Genomic DNA, 24,731 nt, shown 5'->3' on the forward strand with positions numbered 1-24,731 from the left:
GGTAGCCAGGGGGTAGCAGCTAGCTACTGGCACCATGTACTAAATTGCTTCCCATCTCTTTTTGGGGTGCCAGAGGTTATTTAGCGAAACACATTTCCTCTTGTTGTGTTTGCCTGCATTCATTGGCTGAGAGCACATGCATAATGGATAGGGCTATTTCTGTTCCTCTCATCCTGTGAAGGGTAATGGACCTAGAGATGAATGAATCATGAGCAGCTCTGTACTCATTGTCCTGTGAGAATTTAAACAGGTTGTTAGTTAGGGGGAAGTGGTTCTGGCTGCTGAGCACAGAGGATGTTAGGTAAGGCTAAACGCTTTGAAACACACATCTGGGCCTGGACTTTCTCTCCTCCCTGAGTGTCCTCTGACGTGATTGGACACCACTTACCCAATCATGTTAAATAAGGGATTGACATCACGGGAGAAGGGGGAGACATGCTTGTTGTCATGAACTAATAGCAGAACTCCTCTTTTTCAGGTTTAACTAACCCCTGTCAAAGCGGAGACATTATTCAATTGATTCATTAGTCCAAATCCAACAATCTTTCATCACCAGTTAGTCGTGCGAGACAAAGTTAAGACAACATGACACAAAAGTATTTGTCTCATAGCATTTGTATTGAATCGTTAGGAGTATACAATACAGTACATAGAAAACTAACATTTTACATGACGGCCCCATCTGTAAAGGTTACAACAACAGCTTATGTACTACGTAGAAACTGTATAAATCCTTCATAGATGATACATTGACGCAAGGTTTTACATACAAAACAGTGTACTAATTAGACACATCACTTATTAAAGTAGAAAGAGTCCACAATGTGCTTAAGAGATAATAACGTCTTTACAAGTGCGTTTGTCCCTGGAGTCAGTACATCCTTATCATACAACATGTCAACTTCCTTATCAACAGAGCAGAAAAATAAAATAAGCATTAAAAGATATTTTTTTGTTCCATGGCACCATGTGCAAATGTTTTCAGAAAAGTTGATATTTACAAAGACAAGTGTCACTGGGAGATTCAATATGATCCAAACGTGTGCTTAACTGTAATATGCATTTCTATACAGGTACTGTTTTTATGAGACATTACATAAAATACATAGGCAATACATAACATACTAGGTACTATTCTGTTTGAATATTCAATATAAAATCAATAATTATTTGTTTTTAGAATGGCAGTTTATAGTTGGTCCTGTATTCTAAAAGAGGGAGGTTTAAAGTGAGTAGTGCAATAATAGATTACTAGTGGCTGACGCTCTTTAGCCTGTGACTGTGGCCTGTGTACCTGTATACATACCAGTACTAGCTGTATACATACCAGTACTAGCTGTATACATACCAGTACTAGCTGTCTCCCTGTATAAATGGCCCTATGCTCCATGACAGGGCCTGAACACACCAAGCACATTCACCCAGACACGATCACCTTAACACAAACACTTCACCACCGGCTAAATCTTACCACCTCTGTTCTCAATCTGATCACCTCTTTGAAGCATGGATTAGTTCTTTGCCTATGGTTCCCCCAAAAATCAGATGCGAAACAAAGAAAGAAAGTGGTACATTCAATACGGTGGTGATGTGTTACGAATAGCTCAATCCCCAGTTCACCCAGTGGTGAAGAAGACAGGAATGTGTAAAAAAAAAAAAGAAAAAAGGAAATATTGGGAAATCAGTCTAGTGCATCCAGGCCCTTACAGTTTGGACATGTGCATCATCAAATGCCTTCCCTCTTGCCATGCCCGGTAACACACAGAAGCGTCAGTTCCAGGAGGAACTGAAGTCAGATAGGAACCCATGCTGTACATAAAAACAGAATAAAACAAAATGTACACAGACAACAGGTAACTAGTGCTGAGGACAGATTCCTTTTCTTCATAACATGGATGTTATATATATATATATATATATTATATTGCACCAAAGCAGCACGTCTACACATGGACTTCTCTGCATTGTGTTCAGTTCAGCTTAAGAGAGAGAGAGAGAGAGAGAGAGAGAGAGAGAGAGAGAGAGTATTTTGTATACGTTTTCTTTTTGTGTAGGATCTGAGCACAGAGGATGGTAGTCACATACATAAATATTATACAAAAATACATGGAGAGGATCTCGAGTTTGGCTGTGCAGGGCCTAGCAGGGCCTAGGCAGGAGGAGGCTGGATAGAAATGAATAAAAAACATAGGTACGTACTTGGGAATAGAGGGAGGAGAGGGCTAGGGGCAGGGGTTAGAAGAGGTAAGAGAGGGGGCAGTAGGGGGGGTGGGGTAGGAGAGGGTTAGGGCCAGGGGAAGAGAGGGCTAAGGGCAGGGGTTAGAAGAGGGCTAAGGGCAGGGGTTAGAAGAGGGCTAAGAGCAGGGGTTAGAAGAGGGCTAAGAGCAGGGGTTAGAAGAGGGCTACAAGCAGGGGTAAGAGAGGGGAGAGTGGAGAGGGCAGGGGTAAGAGAGGGTTAGGGGCAGGGGTAAGAGAGGGGAGAGTGGAGAGGGCAGGGGTAAGAGAGGGTTAGGGGCAGGGGTAAGAGAGGGGAGAGTGGAGAGGGCAGGGGTAAGAGAGGGTTAGGGGCAGGGGTAAGAGAGGGGAGAGTGGAGAGGGCAGGGGTAAGAGAGGGTTAGGGGCAGGGGTAAGAGAGGGGAGAGTGGAGAGGGCAGGGGTAAGAGAGGGTTAGGGGCAGGGGTAAGAGAGGGTTAGGGGCAGGGGTAAGAGAGGGGAGTGGAGAGGGCAGGGGTAAGAGAGGGTTAGGGGCAGGGGAAAGAGAGGGCTAAGGGCAGGGGTCAGAAGATGTTAGAGAGGAGAGTAGGGGGAGGTTGGGCACAGTAGGAGGGGTAGAGAGGGGTGAGGTAGTGGGAGTAGAAGGAGGGTTAGAGTGAGGGCTGAGAGTAAAGACAGGACAGAGAGGGTGTCCCCCCACAGGGTTAAGGGGGTGGGGGGGCTCGCAGACGTCTAGAAGGTTCTAGAAGGTCTGGTCGTCGTTGCAGGACGCGGTGGTGTGTCCGAAGGCCTCGCAGATGTCGCAGTACGGCCGCTGGTCCGTGGCCTTGCCGTGGTAGGTGGAGTGGGGGACGGAGTCCGGGCTCTGGGCCTGGGTGGGGCAGTCCTCCGTGTCGTGCAGGTCGAAGCTATCGCAGATGTCACAGAACAGCCGGGGGGGAGCCTTCTTCTCCCTCTTCGACAGACCCTCCTCCAAACTAGGGGGGTGAAAGAACAGAGGAAAGGAGAGGAGAGATTTTGGAGGAGAGATCTTTGACTGCCAACGGCCTCTGGGCACCGAGCCTAGATTAGCATAACTGCATAACTCATAACTGTAATATACCTCTAACTACCGTATTTGCCATACTGTACCTATCACTATCACTGTCTGTCATGTTTTTCTATCACTATTTGCACTTATGGTTAGATGCTAAACTGCATTTCGTTGTCTGGTACTTGTAACTCTGCAATGACAATAAAGTTGAATCTAATCTACTCGAATCTAGTAGCTTTTTGCGATGACTGATGGATAGACGATTCACTTACTTCAGACCAACGTATTTGTCACAAGTTGCTTTGGGTAAAGGCGTCTGCTCAATGCCGAGAACGTAAATGTAAATGTGAGGTTAACATGTGATTATGGAGTGTAGGGATTTACGGAGAGTAAAACAGAAGGCCCCCCCCCCTCTCCCCCCTCCATCACTAGGAGTCAGCGTGAAATGAATGGCAGTGAACGACTCAGAGGCAGTGTAATAATAATAATAATAATAATAATAATAATAATACATTAGACTTATATAGCGCTTTTCTAGACACTCAAAGACTCTTTACAAACTGAAAAGGTTGAGTAGTAAAATAAAAAGAAACCAAAAAATAATAAAAGAAAGTATAGGGGTCTAATACATTCTTAGATGACTAAATCTAAATCAAGTGTCTTTGTAGGACAGTCTACTCTGTATACTGCAATTACACCTAGATTTCGGGGCGGAGACGTGGCGAACAAGCAACGCCAGCGCCCTCTCTCAACCTGCATTTTTTGAAAAGCTTAAAATTTGTATCAAGGTTTTATGAAAGTGGTGTAGAGGAGGTTCAGGGACTCTGTGGTGAGGAGGGGTTCAGGGACTCTGTGGTGAGGAGGGGTTCAGGGTTCAGGGACTCTGTGGCCAGACTCACCCGTCTGGCCCGTCGTTGCCGTTGAACTCGGCCAGCGCCATCTTCTTCAGCTTCACCTTCAGCTCCTCGTTCTTCCTCTGCAGGTCCACGATCACGCTGTTCAGGAAGTTGATCTGAGAGAGAGACAGAGAGGGAGGGAGGGAGGGGGGTAGAAGAGAGGTGGGGTAGGTGGAGGTAGACATCGGAGGACAAGGCTCATTGTCGTGCGTTCCATTGCGTTAACAAAGACGTCCTCGGTTTTCCTAGTCAACCCTCTACAACCGACGTATGCGTATGTTAGAAGAGTAGAAAACGAGGGTAAGGAATTCGACAATGAACAGAAATTTTACGACTTGGCTGCCTTTCGTACCTGTCCCTCTGCAAACTCCTTCTCCTCTCTCAGCTGGTCCAGAGCTCCATCGCCTGTGGGATACAGAACACACACACACACACACACACACACACACACACACAAAAACAAATGAGGAGAGAGACAGGCACGTCGACGGCGAGCCTACGGAGTGTCTTGTGAGGAGAGTGATGGTTCTAGAAGGTGGGTCCAGGGTGGAGGTGTGTGTGGAGGTGGGAGGTGTGTGTGGAGGTGGGAGGTGTGTGTGGAGGTGGGAGGTGTGTGGAGGTGGGAGGTGTGTGTGGAGGTGGGAGGTGTGTGTGGAGGTGGGAGGTGTGTGTGGAGGTGGGAGGTGTGTGTGGAGGTGGGAGGTGTGTGTGGAGGTGGGAGGTGGGAGGTGTGTGTGGAGGTGGGAGGTGTGTGTGGAGGTGGGAGGTGTGTGTGGAGGTGGGAGGTGTGTGTGGAGGTGGGAGGTGTGTGTGGAGGTGGGAGGTGTGTGGAGGTGGGAGGTGTGTGTGGAGGTGGGAGGTGTGTGTGGAGGTGGGAGGTGTGTGTGGAGGTGGGAGGTGTGTGTGGAGGTGGGAGGTGTGTGTGGAGGTGTGGAGGTCCAGGACGGCTCTCCTCTCCTCACCTGAGGACGGAGAGACTCCGCCGTCGGAGGAGGCCTGCCTTCCCATGAGCCTCTGCTCCAGGCTGTGGACGCGGCCCTGCAGCTGGGCCTTGTCCCTCTCCAGGGTCTCCACGACCACCTGCAGGGGCTTGGCCACGGCGTTCTCCCCCCGCAGCAGCGCCACCTGCAGGCAGGAGCAGAGGTCAACAGAGGTCACCAGTGTGTGTGTGTGTGTGTGTGTGTGTGTGTGTGTGTGTGAGTGTGTGTGTGTGTGTGTGTGTGTGTGTGTGTGTGTGGGGGGGTGAGTGTGTGTGTGTGTGTGTGTGTGTGTGTGTATGGGGGGGTGAGTGCGTGTGTGTGTGTGTGTGTGTGTGTGTGTGTGTGCGTGCGTGTGCGTGTGTGTGTGTATATACCTCGTTCCTCAGGGTCTCAAGTTCTCTGTCCTTGTCTGAGATCAGTCCTCCAGTAGATCTCTGGTAGTTCCTCTCCTCCGTGTCCTGATGAGACAGCGTTTCCCTGCGGGAACAGAGTCAGACCAGATCAATGCTTAACACAGAACGCCACCCCACTCTGGGACTGTCACGAGCAGTGCAGAACTTTGGAAGAAACCACATTCAAAAACCCAGATCACTCAGTCAGAACTTTGGGAAGTCTGAGAAAAAAGTTCTAAAAAAAGCACACAACCAAAAGTTTCAATCCAACAGACTTCACAACAAAGAGTACAACAGTAGGGATCACTTCCTGGTATAATACAATGGATTAACCTGAGTATGGACCTAGACTGCAGACTTCAATCGCAACAGGGCATTGATGTAGCGTACCTTAAACAAAGCCTGTACTATACGACTGTAAATTAACATCCTCTATCAAAGACCCCCCCCCCTCCTTAGGAATGCTATCCCTTCATCATCGTTGCCATGAGAAATTTGCTGAGTCACGACTCCAAACTGAATATCCAGTGTGTTACCTAGGAAAGGTAGCTATCCTCTCCCTCTAGAGGAATTAGTTCGACTTTTAATTTCCCTTCATTCCTTCATAATTTCCCTCTGGATTAAACAACCTTCATGACTTCTCTTCTCCTGTTTCATCATCTTTTCCCCTCCACCTGCTCCCTTCCCTGTCTCCTCTCGTGTCTCTCCTCTCCTCTCCTCTCCTCGCTTCTGTCTCACCCTCTCCTCTCCTCTTTTCTTCTCTCTTCCTCTCTCTCCTTTCCTTTCCTCTCTCATTAGTAGTGTTAGTGTGGGGATACACACCTAATCCTTTGACCGTGGATACAGAGAGATAAAGCTACACTAAGACTCTATTTAAGACTATTTCTGGACACACCGACTACACGGACAGACAAACAGACATTAACACTTACCTCTGATCTCCCGACTTAAAAAGAACTCCAAATCAAGAACAAGACGTTGCTTTCTGACTAACTACTCTGAAATGGCTGAAGGGTCACCTTCCGAACGAACAGACTATGCTGTGTATATATATATATATATATATATATATATATATATATATATATATATATATATATATCTTACTCTCTTCATTTGCCAGCCTGGTGCCACATGCAGGGACAGCACTCCCATCCCTGGGTAGTGTCATCTGCAGTATCTCTGCCCTCCCCTGTCTTATAACCAACGGGAGGTCAAGCTTATCTCTAATCTACGAGAGCGAGTCGGAGGTACAGTATCAGCATGACCAATGGATTCAAAGCCGAGCAAATGGGAGATAACATCCGCAGCACTGATTCTCCTCTCACAAAACGCCATCTGTCAGCTCTGTCAGATCTGTCGGCTCTGTCGGCTAGTATAGTCTTAGTCTGCTGTGTAGTGTTCTAATCATTTTTAGCGGCTCTAACATCAACTAAATGGAACGTGGCGTGGTGTAATACTCTTTATAGGACTCTGTGAACGCTACCGAACCGTTGTGGAAAATCATGTTCGAAAAGATTAGATTGTGTTCCGAAGTTGAGGTGTCTTACCTGTCTTTACTGTCAAGCTGCTGTTGACTGTTGTGCTCCTCATTGTGCTATAAAACACAGACACACAAGCACACACAAAACCAGGTTAAACCCTTCTCAGCTTTAAGAGTACAGCAACAGCACGAGGTCAATACTCACGAGGCCAAAACCTATTCAACTAAAGCCCATATCTGGGTTGATGAGTGGATAGTTCCACATCTTTGCACTGCTAATGATGCTTATTTGACCGGGTGGCTGTTTCAGTTAGGGAGTTTTTTTTATTTGAGCAGAAACGTGTTTCAGCCGTGTCATTACCTCCTCAAGATGCTGAGACTTCTGACTGGCCAGCTTCAGATCCTCTCTGTCAGAGAGGGAGACAGGGAGACAGAGAGAGAGAGACAGGGAGACAGAGAGAGAGAGACAGAGAGGGGGAGACAGAGAGAGGGAGACAGAGAGAGAGAGAGACAGGGAGACAGAGAGAGACAGGGAGACATAGAGACAGGAAGACAGAGAGAGAGAGAGACAGGGAGACAGAGAGAGAGAGACAGGGAGACAGAGAGGGAGACAGGGAGAAAAAGAGAGGAAGACGGGGAGGAGAAAAAGAGAGGAGGTTTAACTTTCAACGAGAGTCAATGAGAGGAATGACATGGCAGCAGAAGTGTACGAAGAGGCTGCTCTCTCCAGTTCTCTGTCTCTCCACGCGTCACACAGGATTACAATCTCACTGTTGATCCGTGTAACTGTCTGTACACCTCTGTGCCTCCTCTGAGAGAGAGTCTGCGACGCGTGGGAAGAGAGAGAGAGAGAGAGAGACGGCAGAGAGGAGCAAGAAAAGGGGAGATGAGTAGGGGGAGAGAAAATAAATACAAATCAACAGGAAAAAGTGGAGCGGATCTTGAATCAAAGCCATGCTTATGTACAGGTCTAATGAGATCCCTCTGGCAGGACCAAGACGCCATCTGCAGACTGATTCTTATCACACAGAACCCCATCTGTCTCTGTGGGCTGTTCTCACCGCTTAAAACGGGACGGTTTTCAGACATTTCTCCAGGATTTGAGGACGTCCGCAAAGTCCAATGGGGTTTTTCACAGCGGTGTTCGTAAAGACACACTGTGGTGTTAGGTGTTAGTTGACCTGTTAGCCTAAAGTAAGCCAGTAAAAATGCAATACGAAGGCTACTGAGCAGAGTTTGGATTTGCATAATCCTCGTGACGTCAACAACGAGAGCCAGACGTTCTATTTTCTCAGCGGTAACTCTAACGATGCGTTACCATGACGCTTAAACGTCCTGTCTAGACCGACCCGCTTCCACAGAAAGGTTGCGTCGTCTCCTCGGCGATTCTACGACAGTGTTCGCTTTTACGGTACGACCCAAAAAATAATCGGAACTATTTAGGTTCGTATTCGGTTCGATTTGAATGAATCAACCATGGGGATTTTTTGATTCCGAACCTTCGGGAGGGGGATTTAGAGTCTGGGTCTGCCACTGCTGATTGGTTCCACTGCTGCCTGGTGCCCGTCACGGCCCGGGTTCTGATCAGCATAAAGGTCGCGGCTAACCCCTCTGTGTGTGTGACCAATGGCCCTGGATGGGTCCAGCGTCTGGGAGAAGGACAGAGCTCTAATCTCATTCACCACGCTCGACACCATCACCCTCTACACCATCACACTCTACACCACCACACTCTCCACCATCACCCTCTACACCATCACACTCTACACCATCACCCTCTACACCATCACCCTCTACACCATCACCCTCTACACCACCACTCTTTACACCATCACCCTCTACACCATCACACTCTACACCATCACACTCTACACCGTCACCCTCTACACCATCACCCTCTACACCATCACACTCTACACCGTCACCCTCTACACCGTCACACTCTACACCATCACACTCTACACCATCACACTCTACACCATCACCCTCTACACCACCACTCTTTACACCATCACCCTCTACACCATCACCCTCTACACCATCACCCTCTACACCATCACCCTCTACACCATCACCCTCTACACCATCACCCTCTACACCATCACCCTCTACACCATCACACTCTACACCATCACCCTCTACACCATCACACTCTACACCATCACCCTCTACACCATCACCCTCTACACCATCACCCTCTACACCATCACACTCTACACCATCACACTCTACACCATCACACTCTACACCACCACCCTCTACACCATCACACTCTACACCATCACACTCTACACCATCACACTCTACACCATCACACTCTACACCATCCCACTCTACACCATCACACTCTACACCATCACACTCTACACCATCACACTCTACAGCACCAACCACGCCACAACAGAGGTGGTAGGGTTCTTTTATTAACTCCAACTGTCCTAGACTAGACATTTTCCAAAGGAGGTTTGGAAAATCTTAGGCTAGTTAAATGGGAACTTCCATTGGACATCACTCAAATAAGACAATCAAAACCGATCCAGGATCAGTAACTAACTGGAGTCAAACCCACTGGAAGAACATTATTACAGTGTCATCTCTAATCCAGAGCTATATTTAGGACCCAATAGAGCCCAATCTGGGCAGCTCACTGACAGAGGATACACACACACACACACGCATGCGCGCACGCACACACACACACACACAAACACACACACACACACACACACACACACACACAAGAGAACTGACTGGGGCGGATGCAGCTGTTCTCCCAGATGAGATGTCTCTGAAGACACAAAGGGTCTCTCTCACACACACACACACACACACACACACACACAGAAGTCTGAGGTCATGAGAGGAGCGGCCATGTTGGAGCCAGGCGGTTCTACGAGGAGAGGCAGGGTTGCATAACCCTCCTTAGAGAACGTGGAAGGACGCCTCTGTCAGGAGGAGGAGGAGGAGGAGGAGGGGGAGGAGGGGGGGGAGGGGGAGGAGGAGATGGAGGAGATGGAGGAGGAGGAAGGGAAACATATAGAAAGTCTATACATACTATATTTCAACAGCCACCGAGAAAAACATTCAGGGATGCACATTGTAGTCCTGTAGACTTTATAACTAATGAGACGCTATGAAAGCACACGTCTCTAAATCACTGCTTATCACAGAACACCACCCCACTCTGGGACTGTCACGAGCAGTGCAGTTTAAGAACTTTCGGAAGAAACCCACATTAAAAAACCTAGATCACTCAGTCAGAACTCTGGGAAGTCTGAGAAGAAAGATATTATTTAGTTTTATTATTTATTAGTTATTTTTCTTATTATTAACCCTCTGATCTCACTCCCCCTTCTAGTGACGTGTGTGTCTCAGCCTGTCATGTCTCTCTGGCTCTCTGATGTCACCGCTCAGCTCTGATGACTCACAGGAGGCTCGGCAGGATGAACACACACACACACACACACACACACACACGTGATTACACGCATCCACGCACGTGTGCACATACAAAGCACATTCGCCGATCTATTAATAGACCCTTATGTCATTTTACCATTTCAAAGAGGAACCGTGATCCGTGTTCCATAGGGAGGGGGGGGGGGGGCAGCGGATGTGTGTGTCTGACACCCTCAGGCTCTCTCTCTCCCTGAGAACTGAACATGAGACAACCCCGACCACATTAAGGGTAAGAACAAACTCGAGAATGAAGCGAATGAGTCCCAAAGAAAATATGTTTAACTCGATGTCTCTGTGTTACTTCCGACGCGCCGGTCCTAACCGTCGACACGCGTCCTCTGAGAACGACCCGGGCGTCCGGGTTTGTCCCTCTGTGAGGTTCTGTGAGGTTCTGTGAGGTTCTGTGAGGTTCTGTGAGGTTCTGTGAGGTTCGGGCCAGAAAGGGAAGCTGGGTTTCTCATCCCCGGGTCCCTACTGAGCAGCACTGCGGCGGCAGCCAAGGTAACTGGTAACAGCGTTCCCTCCTTTTTTAACACACGTCGGAATGCCCTGTGCTGGGGAGCTGGGGAAAGCCCGTAGAGCAAGGCCCGGAGGAGGAAGGAACACCAGTCCTGGGGTAGTAACATCAGTCCTGGGGTAGTAACATCAGTCCTAGGGTAGTAACATCAGTCCTGGGGTAGTAACATCAGTCCTGGGGTAGTAACATCAGTCCTAGGGTAGTAACATCAGTCCGAGGGTAGTAACATCAGTCCTAGGGTAGTAACATCAGTCCTAGGGTAGTAACATCAGTCCTGGGGTAGTAACATCAGTCCTAGGGTAGTAACATCAGTCCTGGGGTAGTAACATCAGTCCTAGGGTAGTAACATCAGTCCTAGGGTAGTAACATCAGTCCTAGGGTAGTAACATCAGTCCGAGGGTAGTAACATCAGTCCTGGGGTAGTAACATCAGTCCTAGGGTAGTAACATCAGTCCTAGGGTAGTAACATCAGTCCTGCGGTAGTAACATCAGTCCTAGGGTAGTAACATCAGTCCTGGGGTAGTAACATCAGTCCTAGGGTAGTAACATCAGTCCTGGGGTAGTAACATCAGTCCTAGGGTAGTAACATCAGTCCTAGGGTAGTAACATCAGTCCTGGGGTAGTAACATCAGTCCTAGTGTAGTAACATCAGTCCTGGGGTCGTACTCACATTTCCTTGCAGAGGATTCCGATGCGCTGGTTTTCCGAGCCGCTGCGCTCCTGGGAGAGACTCAGCTCCTCCTGGTATTTGGTGTTCTGCTGTTTCAGAGCCTCGAGCTGGAAGGGGGACCGCCGTGGCCGGAGGGATGAAAGGGAGGAGAGAGAGAGGGAGGGAGAGAGGGAGGGAGAGAGACAGAGAAAAGAAGGACTTAGACAAACATCAAAGCGAACCGTAGCCGTCGGGAGGATAAAGCCCCCTCCGTCACGCTTCTCGCGGCGCCTTTAGTCACGGGCGTTCATCGCGTCTCTGTCGTACCCATCCCAGCAGAGAGGAGGCTGGGAGGATGCCAGGAAGACCGCCCCCCCCCCCCCCCAACCCCCCCAAGAGAGACCGCCGCTCGCTCCTGAAGCACAGCGCCGCTAAGTCACCGCTCGTTAAGAACAAACTTGTCTGTTCAACCCCTAATGAGTGTCCGTAGCCTGCCGAGACAGAGGTCGCGGCGTAGATTTACAGAGCCCTGACTGTTGAATGTGCTACAGAAATGTCATTCGACAACCAAACAGACAAACGGTTGAAAGCCTATAACGTCGACAGTTAAATAAGAGTTCGACCACGAGACACCTCGGCAGGACGGACAGAGGACAGGACATGCAGACGGGTCCGTTGGTGTCGTGGTGCCAGGACTGACAGTTAGAAGGACAAGTTCTACCGACAGTCTCTCACGTCAAAACAAACCGACCGACACCGTCTCTTCAACAAACGCACGCGGCGGTGTGATGACACCGGCTCTAAAAATAGCCACGGGTCAATAATTCATTTCACAGGATCGATGACGATCACTCAGCTGCTACGGGGCGCGGGATCGAAAACACCTTGATGGTTCCGTGGCCCGAGGCCAGGTGCTGTGTGTTTACCCTAGCTCGCGTGATAATAACCTGCTGTTAAAACTATCAGGTGAGTTACTGACCCGGGACGCTGCCTCACACACACCTTGGTGTCTGTTTACGTGTCTGCGTGCACACGCATACATGCACGCACGCAGCAATCACAAACAAACAACAAACAGCTTTACGCGCCACAAAACAGTCTAAAAATAGACCAAGCCATGAGCGAAAACACAGAAACATCTCATACTCTACGTCTTCTGAATCTGGCATCCTCGTTTTTACCAATGACACAGTTCAAATAAAAGGAAATACAACTTTTCTTTTTTTTTAAGGCTAAACTATACAGAGTAATACTAATAAAGCAGCGATCCAGTGAAGAGGACAGCAGGGTTACCTGGTAGTGGGAGGAGTAGAGGCTGCTGGAGTAGCCCTGTCCCAGAGCAGCTACATCCATGCCTGCAGAGCTGTCCCCTACCTAGAGTCCACTCTGCACTGTCCTTCTCAACCTCAGGACACACACACACACATACACACTCTAGCGCAGCAACACTGTTCCTATCCCAGTGCTCTCTCTTGTGTAACACACACTGACTAACGGAACCAAGCCATCAATAAACCATCAGCTCCCACCGCACGCGAGAGAGAGGGAGAGAGAGGGAGGGAGAGAGAGAGAGAGAGGGAGGGAGAGAGAGAGAGAGAGAAAGAGAGAGTGTGCGTGTGTGTGTGTCGCCTGAGCACACGGTCCCTCACCCGCACACACGCACGCTATAGAGCGCGCCTTCATTATGTAAGCCCCGATAAGCTCCTCCCTCAACCACCCCCACCTTCTGCTGCTTGTCTCTCTCTCACACACACACACACAAACACAAACACACACACACACACACACACACACACACACACACACACACCACTGACAGCTGAACCAGCCTCCCAGCCTCTCTACCTCTATCACCTCCATTAGCAACATCTCCTCCATCTCTGCGAGGGACACACACACTGTCTATCGTCTATGACACCAGCCAATCACCTGGCTCCGTCTTTTATCATCAGCCAATCGGGAGGCTGCTGTTGAAGAGCCATGCTGCCTCTAACACAGCACCATAACACCTGTGATGTCACCCTGGGCCCTAACATGACATCATCACATGAGGCCTATGGGAACTTGCGCTACGCAGACAAAATGATGACACCTTCACAGGTTATTATAAACCATAACCTGGCCTGGGCGGTTATTATACAGTGCTGTGAAAAAGTATTTGCCCCCTTCCCAATTTCGTCTGTTTTTGCATGTTTGTCACACTTAAATGTTTCAGATCATCAAACCAATTTTAATATTACACAAAGATAACCTGAGTAAATAGAAAATGCAGTTTTTAAATGATGATTTCATGTATTACAGGAAAAATGCTATCGAACTCTACCTGGCCCTATGTGAAAAAGTAATTGCCCCCTCTTAACAACCAACCAATTAAACACATTTGTTTGAAAGATTGACATCTATCAGTCTGGAAAGGGTTAAAATTATTTAAAAACAGGAGAAATATTTATACATAATAATTGCGCATGGAAGTGAAATTTCACTTTTGAAAACATAACAACAAACATAACATAATGCTGGTATGCTGGAGGGACACCAAGTGATTGGATGTCACCCATGGATATCTCTATCACCCACTGACATGAGTGTGAGGGTGTGTGACAGTACAGGAGGGTAGGTGAGGGTGTGTGTAGAGTACAGGAGGGTAGGTGAGGGTGTGAGACAGGACAGGAGGGTAGGTGAGGGTGTGAGACAGTACAGGAGGGTAGGTGAGGGTGTAAGACAGGACAGGAGGGTAGGTGAGGGTGTGAGACAGGACAGGAGGGTAGGTGAGGGTGTAAGACAGGACAGGAGGGTAGGTGAGGGTGTGAGACAGGACAGGAGGGTAGGTGAGGGTGTGAGACAGTACAGGAGGGTAGGTGAGGGTGTGAGACAGGACAGGAGGGTAGGTGAGGGTGTGAGACAGTACAGGAGGGTAGGTGAGGGTGTGAGACAGGACAGGAGGGTAGGTGAGGGTGCGCTCCTCCATCTCCCGTCCGTTAACTCAAGCAATGTTCTGCCCAGCCAGGCGTGACACGCACGCACGCACACACGCACGCACGCACACACGCACGCACACACAGCCGCCATGGCTCAACCAGACATGTGCATGATTACATCACAGCCCGCGGGGCGGGAGAGGAAGGGGGAGAGGGGAGAGACGGAAGAGCATCACTGCACTTAACGAGTAGAATAACATGATTTAGAATACGTTAGTGTGTGTGTGTGTGTGTGTGTGTGTGTGTGCGCTTGCATGTATCTGTCTGTCTGACAACAGTAGCAGACTGTGCGTGCATGTGGAACTACGTATTTTCCACAAAAGCTAAAACCACTGCCGTCCCAAGTCTCGTTTTGAGGGGATTTTATAATCGCATCACCATCGCCCAAATCTGCTCTCCTCTCTTCTTTTATCCCTCCAGCTTCCTCTAAGCTTCTCTCCAAACACTCCAAATACTCCAAACACTCCAAACACTCCGCTGTCATCACTCTGATGCACAAGGCTTTCACAAGCAGCCTGCGGGGCGGCGGCACACATCAAAAGTTCTCTGTTGAAACCAGGCGAAGTTCCTTCCTGTCAGGTGGAGAGCGTCGGAGCGGGGGGGGAGGGGGGGCTGAGGGGGGGGGGTGACCCAGAAACAGTGAGGAAGGCTTACATGTGGAGATGAAGGGATTTTAGAAGGGATACGGCTTAGTTCAGATTACACTGTAAAACCGGAGATATTTTTGGGGGGACGTTGATAGTCATTAACGATCATACATTCATACCGACTATTACAAGGAAATTCACTTTACAGGTGACCACACAGCCAGCGGGGGTCAGTATTCCCACACTCCAGAGAAACAGAGAGAGAGAGAGAGAGACAGACCGAGAGAGAGAGAGAGAGAGAGAGAGACAGACCGAGAGAGAGAGAGAGAGAGAGAGAGAGACCGAGAGAGAGAGAGAGACCGAGAGAGAGAGAGAGTGACCGAGAGAGAGAGAGAGAGAGAGAGAGAGAGAGAGAGAGAGAGAGAGAGAGAGACTGAGAGAGAGAGACCGAGAGACAGAGAGAGAGAGACAGAGAGAAAGCAAATTATGTTCAGAGAGGGGGGAAATGGAGAACCAGGGACAAAATCAGAGATAAATGAGAGAAAGACACCCCCTTGGTCCCCTTCTGCCGCCCCCCACCCCCCCTACCTAATGACTATATTTTCATTGGCTACAAATTGAAGCATCAATCAAAACATATGCATTTTTGGTCACCTTTGACACTCTAACATGTTGACAATGTGGGTGACTTTATTTACCCTTGGCACTAAGCCTGTCATGGGTAAACAGCCGGGAGCATCCTATGGTCAGAGTGGACTTCAGACATGCAGGGCGACCAGCTGAAAACTGACACTGAGAAATTCATCAACCACCTAATCCTAGACAGGCTCTTGTCTTCTTCAGATTCATCGTTTTGCTTGGCAGTGACCACCGGGACGTTCAATACTATTCAGTTTGACTATTTTCATACTCCTCTGTACTTATTTATACATGTCTTTATGCATACAAAAAAATAAATAATGTTCTTCGCATTGTATGCACGTGTGTGTCAGACTACTGATTTTGGGTACAGTTGACATGCACCTTAGACACGCACGCACGCATGCACATGCACACACACTCACACCATAAGCCTCCACTTAAAATGTACGGAAGAGAGAGAGAGAGAGAGAGAAAGCAAATATGTTCAGAGAGGGGGGAAATGGAGAGCCAGGGACAAAATCAGAGACAAACGAGAGAAAGACGGAACTCATCAAACAGAGACAAAAGAGGAAGAGATGTGAAAGGAGATCATCAAACAGAGGAAGAGACATACTGGAAGAGGGACAACAGAGAACAAGAGAGTACACGCACGAGAGAGAGGGAGAGAGAGAAAGAGAGAGAAAGAGAGGGGGGGGGGGCAGCACATGGCCTACATCCCTTCAAGCATCACTGGAGACCAGGATTCATGTAGTCATACAGACTAGCGTTATATAGTCATACAGACTAGTATTATATAGTCATACAGACTAGTGTTCATATACAGTATATCTCAAAAGTGAGTACACCCTTTAGATTTTTGCAAATATTCTGTTATATCCTTTCAGGGGATAACATTATCCTACTGAAACTTTGATATAACTTTAAAGTAGTCAGTGTGCTGCTTGAATAACAGTATAGATTTATTGTCCTTTGAAAATTACTCAGTACAATGTCTAAACAGCTGGCAACAAAAGTGAGTACACCCCATAGTGAACATGTCCTAATTGTGCCCAATGATGTTGTTTTCCCGCCCTGGTGTCATGTGACTCGTTAGTGTTACAAGGATTCAGGTGTAAATGATAAGCAGGGCTGTTAAATGTTGTGTTTTGGGCACAATTCTCTCTGAATGCTGGACAACATGGCAAGGAACTCTCTGAGCGGCTGAAAAAAAGGATTATTGCGCTTCACAAAGATGGCCTTGGCTATAAGAAGATTGCCAACACCCTGAAAATGAGTTGCAGCACAGTGGCTAAGATCATACAGCGGTTTTCCAGGACAGGTTCCACTCGGAACAGGCCTCGCCAGGGTCGACCAAAGAAGTTGAGTCCACGTGCTCAACTCATTTTCAAATCGGTTTGTATGGCCATCGCCCCAGACAGAAGCCTCTTCTGAAACCGATGCATAAGAAAGCCCGCAAACAGTTTGCTGAAGACAATGAATCCAAGAACATGAGTTACTGTTTTAGGGCAGTTTTCCAACATGATAATGACCCTAAACACACCTCCAAGATGACAACGACCTTGCTGAAGAAGCTGAAGGTTAAGGTGATGGACTGGCCAAGTATGTCTCCAGACCTAAACCCAATTGAGCACATGTGGGGCATCCTCAAGAGGAAGGTGGAGGAGTGCAAGGTGTCCAACATCCGTGGGCTCCGTGATGTCGTCATGGAGGAGTGGAAGAAGATTCCAGAAGCAACCTGTGCAGCTCTGGTGAATTCCATGCCCAGGAGGGTTAAAGCAGTGCTAGATAACAATGGTGGTCACACAAAATATTGACACTTTGGGCACAATTTAGACATGTTCACTATGGGGTGTACTCACTTTTGTTGCCAGCTGTTTAGACATTATCAGCTGTGTACTGAGTAATTTTCAATGGACAATAAATCTATACTGTTATTCAAGCAGCACACTGACTACTTTAAGTTATATCAAAGTTTCATTAAGATAGTGTTATCCCCTGAAAGGATATGACAGAATATTTGCAAAAATCTAAAGGGTGTACTCACTTTTGAGATATACTGTATATATATTCATAATTATGAAAAAAAATAAATAACTGTATGCCAGAGTCTACCCTAGTACACACACACACACAAACACACACACACACACACACACACACACACACAAACACGCACACGCACACGCACAAACACACACACGCGCAACCTGACAGCTTACATAAGCGCACGTGTCCTGAATGAACAGCCCGCTTTACGGCCAAACGGGCGGGAGGAGGACGGCAACGTGAGCGCCGGCGCTACGTGACGACCTAGCAACAGCAGGCATAACGCTACGTGACGACCTAGCAACAGCAGGCATAACGCTACGTGACGACCTAGCAACAGCAGGCATAACGCACTGGCTGCCTCTCATTTGCATATAGGAACAGAAATGGCAACAAGACAAGAAGAAGACCGCCGCGGAACGGAACGATGCGGCCTCTCTCTCTCCACACAAAACAACAAACCAAACTTCTTCATCTCAAAATAGCTTCCGACCTCTCACCTGAGCCTGGAGTGCCGTCTCTTCATTGGTCAGCTGCTCCAGGGCCTTGGCGGTGCTCTGTGATGACTCAGCCGCCTGGGGGAGGAGGAGGAGGTGAATCATCAGCTTCTACGGCTGGCGGAGGACACTCTGAGCTAGAGGGAGGCTCCGTAGAGGACCATCCCTACACTGTAGAGGACCGTGACGTTCCACAAACCGCTCTGTTCTCTCATCTTCTGTTGTCCTGTCTTGAACGTGTGCCTCCCATTCTGTCATCGGTGTTGTCCCTGTTGTGTTGTGTGTGTTGTGTTGTGTGTGTGTTGCGTTGTGTGTGTGTGTTCTGCTGCATTGTGTGTGTTGTGTTGTGTGTGTTGTGTTGTGTTGTGTTGTGTGAGTTGCGTTGTGTGTGTTGCGTTGTGTGTGTTGTGTTGTGTGTTGTGTTGTGCGTTGTGTGAGTTGCGTTGTGTGTGTTGTGTTGTGTGTGTTGTGTTGTGTGAGTTGCGTTGTGTGTGTTGTGTTGTGTGTGTTGTACTGTTCAGGTGACGTGCCTTCCAGTGTATTGTCGGTGAACTGTCTTGTGTTTCCCTGTAGTTCCGTGTCAGATTCTCGCTCTGTGTACTGTGATCACAGTTAGGTGACTGAGCTTAACCAGATCCTGTACCATCCCACTGATCGTAGAGAACATTAAACCCAACATGTGGTATCAATCAGCCATATCAGTTCATAAAAAAAGAGCATGTTTACTTCTTGTACTCGTAATGACCTAAAAATCAAAGACTGGCTGCATATTAAACCATGCAAGGTTAGCGTACGTGTGTGTGTGTGTGTGTGTGTGTATTCATGAAGACATCATTAGCCAAGCCCAGAGTCATACAGTCAGTGTTAGACATCTTCGCTGCTTCACTGGTCTGGATGGTAGAACATCCTGTGGTCTGCTGTGTTCCCAGCTGCTGCCGGGGGCGGCTCTGTGTACATGTGTTATATACAGCAGTGTTTCCCAACCGGGGGTACGCGGACCCCTAGGGGTACGTGAGGGGATTGCAGGGGGTACGTGGAAAGATTTGGAATTATAATTTATTTCCCCTTCCAAAAAAATAAATAAATATACAAGTCATTTCATAAACCTGTTGTTAAAATGGTACGCTGCAACTTAAGTTCCTCCCCGACAGGTGAGGACTGTAACACAAGTGGTAGTCACGTCACATTTAAATCATGTTCACGATCATTTTCGCGCGCAAGTCAGCTAGGCCTGTCAGTTGGCAACCTACCGCAAAGATGGCCAGATGGTTAAAACGACCAGCTACAGTAACGGTCAAGAAAACTGAGGCAAAAAAGAAAAAAGGACCCCGCTATTATCTGGAAACATATGTTTTGTGGGGATTTACATGTACACCGGCTGATCCACCACAGCCACAGTGCTTTTTCTGCTGCGAAGTCCTGGCTAATAATTCAATGAAGCCATCCAATTTACAGCGACACCAGAGCACCAAACACCTAGCAACTGTTGGTAAAACTGACGACTTTTTCAAGCGAAAACTGTCAGAGTTCAAGTCAAGTCAGGCTACACTGAAGGAAGCGGCAAGTGTGTCAAGCAAAGCACTGGAGGCGTCCTATGCTGTTTCATTACTGGTGGCTAAGTAAAAAAAAAAAATTCAATCACCGAAGATCTGATTTTGCCTGCCGCTATGATTTTGGCTAAAACTATGCTGGACAAGAAAGCAGCTGACGCGTTCAAGTTGGTACCATTATCAAACAATACCGTCTCCCGTCGGATTGATGATATGTCCATAAATATTGTCGGACAAGTGGTGGATAAAATGAAGCAAGCAGGTCAGTCCGCTTTGCAATTAGATGAAATGACCTAGGTTAGTGGGGAGGCTCAGCTGCTGGCTTTTGTGCGTTATAAAGAAGAGTCTGACATAAATGAGCATATCTTGTTTTGCAAGACGCTGCCAGGAAAGACAACTGGCGAGGGAATATTTTAGATTATTGACAGCTTCTTCAAAGACAACGATCTGGAGTGGAAATCCTACAGTCACATCTGTACCGATGGAGCGGCAGCAATGACGGGTAAGGTGCTTGCTTGGGCGTGTGATGAAGGTGAACCCCGAAATTAAGTGGATGCACTGTATTATTCACCGGGAGGCACTCGCCAGCAAAAGGATGAGCCCCGAGTTAAGTGCAGTTATGGATGACGCAGTTAAGGTGATTAACTTAATTCAGTCCCGGCCAATGAACTACAGATTGTTTCAAACTCTTTGTCATGGCAGCGGGTCAGAGCATGAGCAGCTACTGCTTCACACAGACGTTCGCTGGCTGTCTCGTGGCAGTGTGTGTGTGTGTGTGTGTGTGTGTGTGTGTGTGTGTGTGTGATGAATGAATTAACCATTGAGGTGTTTGGTGGCACATGTATTGGCCAATTAGCTCATGTAGTCTAATTTTGAATGGCAGTGTTTTGAAATGGCAAACATGTGACTTTGTCAGATTGTTGTGTCTTAGGCAGAGAACCGTGTTAAGTGCATTTAAAAAGTGCCATTTTGAATAGCAAAATGTGTGTAAAGCAGAACATGTGTTTAGAGTTTTGGAGACTTGAGAAGAGGTTTTGCTCTCTGTGTGTGTCAGTTTAAATAATTGTGCTATGCATGTCATTTTATTGTGTTAGCAATTGGAAAAAACTGTAATAGAACACATGTGCTGTGGACAGATAGGCTAGTTAAAAGTCCCAGTGCTGTTATACTGTATATCGGCACTCATGGAATGCCTCTTGTCCAATCAAATTACTTGGTCGGAACTAACTGTTGTATAATAAATGTTATATTTGCAAGTTAGTGTTTAATTGAACATATTTGGAAATAATCAACACGCATGAGTGAGGGGGTACTTCTGGCATGGCAAAACAGCTCAAGGGGTACACAAGACAAAAAAGGTTGGGAACCACTGATATACAGAACACCCTGCTTATACATGACATCACCCTCACACACGCACACACGCAAACACGCACGCGCACGCGCACACACACTCACACTCACTCACACACACACGCGCACGCACGCACACACACACACGCACACACACACACGCACGCGCACACGCACACTCTCACACGCACACGCACACTCACACTCACTCACACACGCGCACGCACACACACTCACACGCACACGCACACGCACACTCACACTCACACGCACACTCACACTCACACTCACACTCACACTCACACGCACCTGTGCTAGCCTGTTTTCAAGCTCCTGCAGTGGTTCTGTGTACATGTGTTATATACAGAGCTGGATGCAATACATGACATCATCCTCACACACACACACACACACGCACCTGTGCTAGCCTGTTTTCCAGCTCCGTCTCCCTGCGCTGGCTCTCCTCTCTCTGGGTCTGGAGGTCTCTGTCGGCCTGCTCCACTCTCTTCTCCAGCGCTGTGGAGCCAGGAGGACACAATTCGTGACGTTAGAATTATAAGGTTCTATCTACGTTTAGGGTAGTTCAGAGATTTTACATTCCATTATGTTTTGTGAGATGGAACCTTTGTATTTTATGAATTACTAACTACAAAAATGTCTACATTTTAAAAATAACACCACACAGGCATTAATAAACACCTAATGGGTCAGATTATGTAAAAAACTCAATTCTGACAAAAATGGAGGTAGAACCTTATAATTCTAACGTCACGAACTGTAGCCTCACACACCACTATCACACACATGGAGCCTCACACACCACTATCACACACATGGAGCCTCACACACCACTATCACACACACATGGAGCCTCACACACCACTATCACACACACATGGAGCCTCACACACCACTATCACACACAGCTAGGAGCCTCACACATCAATACTAACAGTATGACTCCCTCATTGAAGCCAGTTGGAGCAGTAAAGTAGTAAGAGAGCGTAGAGAGGTGTGTGTTTACCTTGCATGGTGTGTGTTGTCTTCCTGGTGGCTTCCTCTGCTGTGTCGAGTTGTTGTCTCTGAGACACAAACGACTAACAGGTTCACTTTGAGCGCAAAAAACACTTAAACTGCTCAATAACATTCTTTCTCCGTGAGCTACCCGGGGAAGGATAACGACTTTCAACAACTATGTGAGGGGTTTGTTCACAAACAAAAACGCCTTTTCTATTCAGGTCCTCTAATCATCATCCTGCCCAACCGAGAGCAAACAATTAAAAACTGAAACGCAAATACGATTGGACGACGTGATCATAGCAAGCATTATTACGGTGTCCAATCGTATTTGCGTTTCAGTGTTTAATTGTTTGCTCTTGGTTGGGGACGATATTATATACACACACACGACTGACTGATAAAAGCAAAAAAAAAAATATTCTGTGTGTATATATGTGTCAGTGTGTGTGTGTGCGTGCGTGTGTACGTGCGTGCGTGCGTGCGTGTGTACGTGCGTGCGTGTGTACGTGTGTGTGTACGTGTGTGCGTGCGTGTGTACGTGTGTGCGTGCGTGTGTACGTGTGTGTGTGCGTGCGTGAATGCGTGCGTGTCTCTCACCAGGGTGAGCATCTGTGTCTCCAGGCAGCTCCTGTCCTGCTGCTCAGAGAGGAGGTCCTTCTGCCTGCTCTCCAGCTCCACGCTCAGCTCACTGATCTGGAGGGACGCACACGGCAGTGAGACACACACACACACACACACACACACACACACACAGGTGCTGTATACGGCAGAGAGACCCACACACACACACACAGGTGCTGTATACGGCAGAGAGACCCACACACACACACACAGGTGCTGTATACGGCAGAGAGACCCACAGACACACACACAGGTGCTGTATACACGAGCACAGGGGAGCGGTGAATAATGCACCAGGTGTAGCATGAGTAGAAGGCGGGAGTCTCCAGGGTCTCCAGGGTGGGCTACCGGGTCAGAACAACCTCGTTTGGAGAAGAAAAAAAACGAAGCGACTCATTTGGAAAAAGGAATACGACACTAATTAAATTCAACAGAGAGGTCAGAACAGAAACATCGGTCTGGAAAACAGGTAGGGGACACACACACACACACACACACACACACATGACCTGGGTAGACAAAAGTAGGGGTGTGGGGGACAGAGGGAGTAGGACAAGGACAGAGAGTTTTGTTTTTGTGCCGACGGAGGGTTTATCCACGGCTCGACAAAGTGGCGCAGGTGTTTCCCCCCCCCCCCCAGACGGTGAGAGAGAGCCCCCCACCTTCTTCCCCTGAGCCTGGGCCTGGGCCTTGAGGCTGCTCAGCTCCTCGGGAGACAGGGACAGAGCGCCCTCTAGCTGCTGGGAGGACCTGAGTCGGAGCTGCAGCTCCGCCACCTCCCTCTCTAGCTCCATTATCCTGGAGCGCTCCGACACTGTAGCCACCTGGGGGGGGGATAAACAAGAGGGAGGACGGAGAAGAAGGAGAGAGAGGGGGGGAGGAGAGAAATGGAGGAAGGAAGGAGAGAGAGGTTATAAACACGCACATCTGGATTTCGACAGGTTGCCTTGCAAATTGTGATCTGACAGGAACATTGGCACTGGCTCCCCGCTGGTGGAATGAGCTTCCCATGGCTGTCAGAACTGCAGAGTCACTACCCATCTTCCGTCGGAGACTGAAGACCCATCTCTTCAGGTTACACCTTAACTGCTCCTCCTGAGACATCTACTGCCCCCCAGCACTGCGTCTCCTGAAGACAACCGCTTAATGTGTCCCCTAAGACTTCTATTGACCCCCCTGTGCTGTTTCTCTGTTTATCCAGTGTCTATATAAAATGTTTTTAAAAAAGGGGTTTCCTTCTATCACAGAGACTGCCAATGGCCCCGGGCCTGAGCTGGATTACTCTTCCTGCTACGACTGGTGGACAGATAATTCACTTGCTTAGTCAAATGTATTGATTGTCAAATGTCAATGTAAACATCAGGAGAGGTCTGTGCCCTCCTTCTGTAAGTGGATCCAGCTGTCCTCTCAACGCCTCTCCGGCGCTACGGGCGGTAGGATGTCACCAGAGGTATTGGGGTGTTTGTCACGAGAGCTGTGCTCTAAAGCAACTCTCTGGTCTCCCACAGAGGCAAAGAGACAAAAAGAGACGTTTCTGACAAAGAGATGAAGAGTGAACCCCCCCCCCACCACACACACACACACACACACACACACACACACACACACACACACACACACACCACCCCCCACCCCTGCATGACTGTGAGATCGGGCTGGGCGATAGGAATTCAAAATAACCCATATCAAGATAATGACCTCGACCGATTATCACACCGATATGAGGAAGAAATGATGTCAAAAAGCCTGAAGCTGCTTGAGAACAGGGGATTTGGTTCCAGAGTGTTTGGGCCATGCAGTGGAATGCAACATCG

At 48.2% G+C, this 24,731-nt stretch overlaps 1 protein-coding gene across 1 annotated transcript in view; it reads right to left on the reverse strand.

Annotated features, from left to right (window-relative positions):
* Window positions 1-2,810: 2,810 nt before the first annotated feature.
* The window catches only part of clip1b (CAP-GLY domain containing linker protein 1b), a gene marked incomplete at its 5' end in the record, with an annotated part of 31,024 nt that continues 9,103 nt past the window's right edge, over window positions 2,811-24,731 (reverse strand). Inside the window, 13 exons of the mRNA XM_080528496.1 lie at window positions 2,811-3,191; window positions 4,147-4,259; window positions 4,496-4,548; window positions 5,106-5,268; window positions 5,498-5,600; window positions 7,066-7,112; window positions 7,360-7,405; window positions 11,645-11,751; window positions 18,377-18,451; window positions 21,695-21,792; window positions 22,301-22,358; window positions 22,894-22,989; window positions 23,580-23,741. Coding sequence (XP_080384622.1) covers window positions 2,957-3,191; window positions 4,147-4,259; window positions 4,496-4,548; window positions 5,106-5,268; window positions 5,498-5,600; window positions 7,066-7,112; window positions 7,360-7,405; window positions 11,645-11,751; window positions 18,377-18,451; window positions 21,695-21,792; window positions 22,301-22,358; window positions 22,894-22,989; window positions 23,580-23,741 — 1,356 coding nt within the window. The 3' untranslated portion in view covers window positions 2,811-2,956. The remainder of the gene's footprint in view (window positions 3,192-4,146; window positions 4,260-4,495; window positions 4,549-5,105; window positions 5,269-5,497; window positions 5,601-7,065; window positions 7,113-7,359; window positions 7,406-11,644; window positions 11,752-18,376; window positions 18,452-21,694; window positions 21,793-22,300; window positions 22,359-22,893; window positions 22,990-23,579; window positions 23,742-24,731) is intronic.

Source organism: Nansenia antarctica (assembly GCF_963989245.1).
Source record: "Nansenia antarctica genome assembly, chromosome: 4".
Classification (NCBI taxonomy): Eukaryota; Metazoa; Chordata; class Actinopteri; order Argentiniformes; family Microstomatidae; genus Nansenia; species Nansenia antarctica.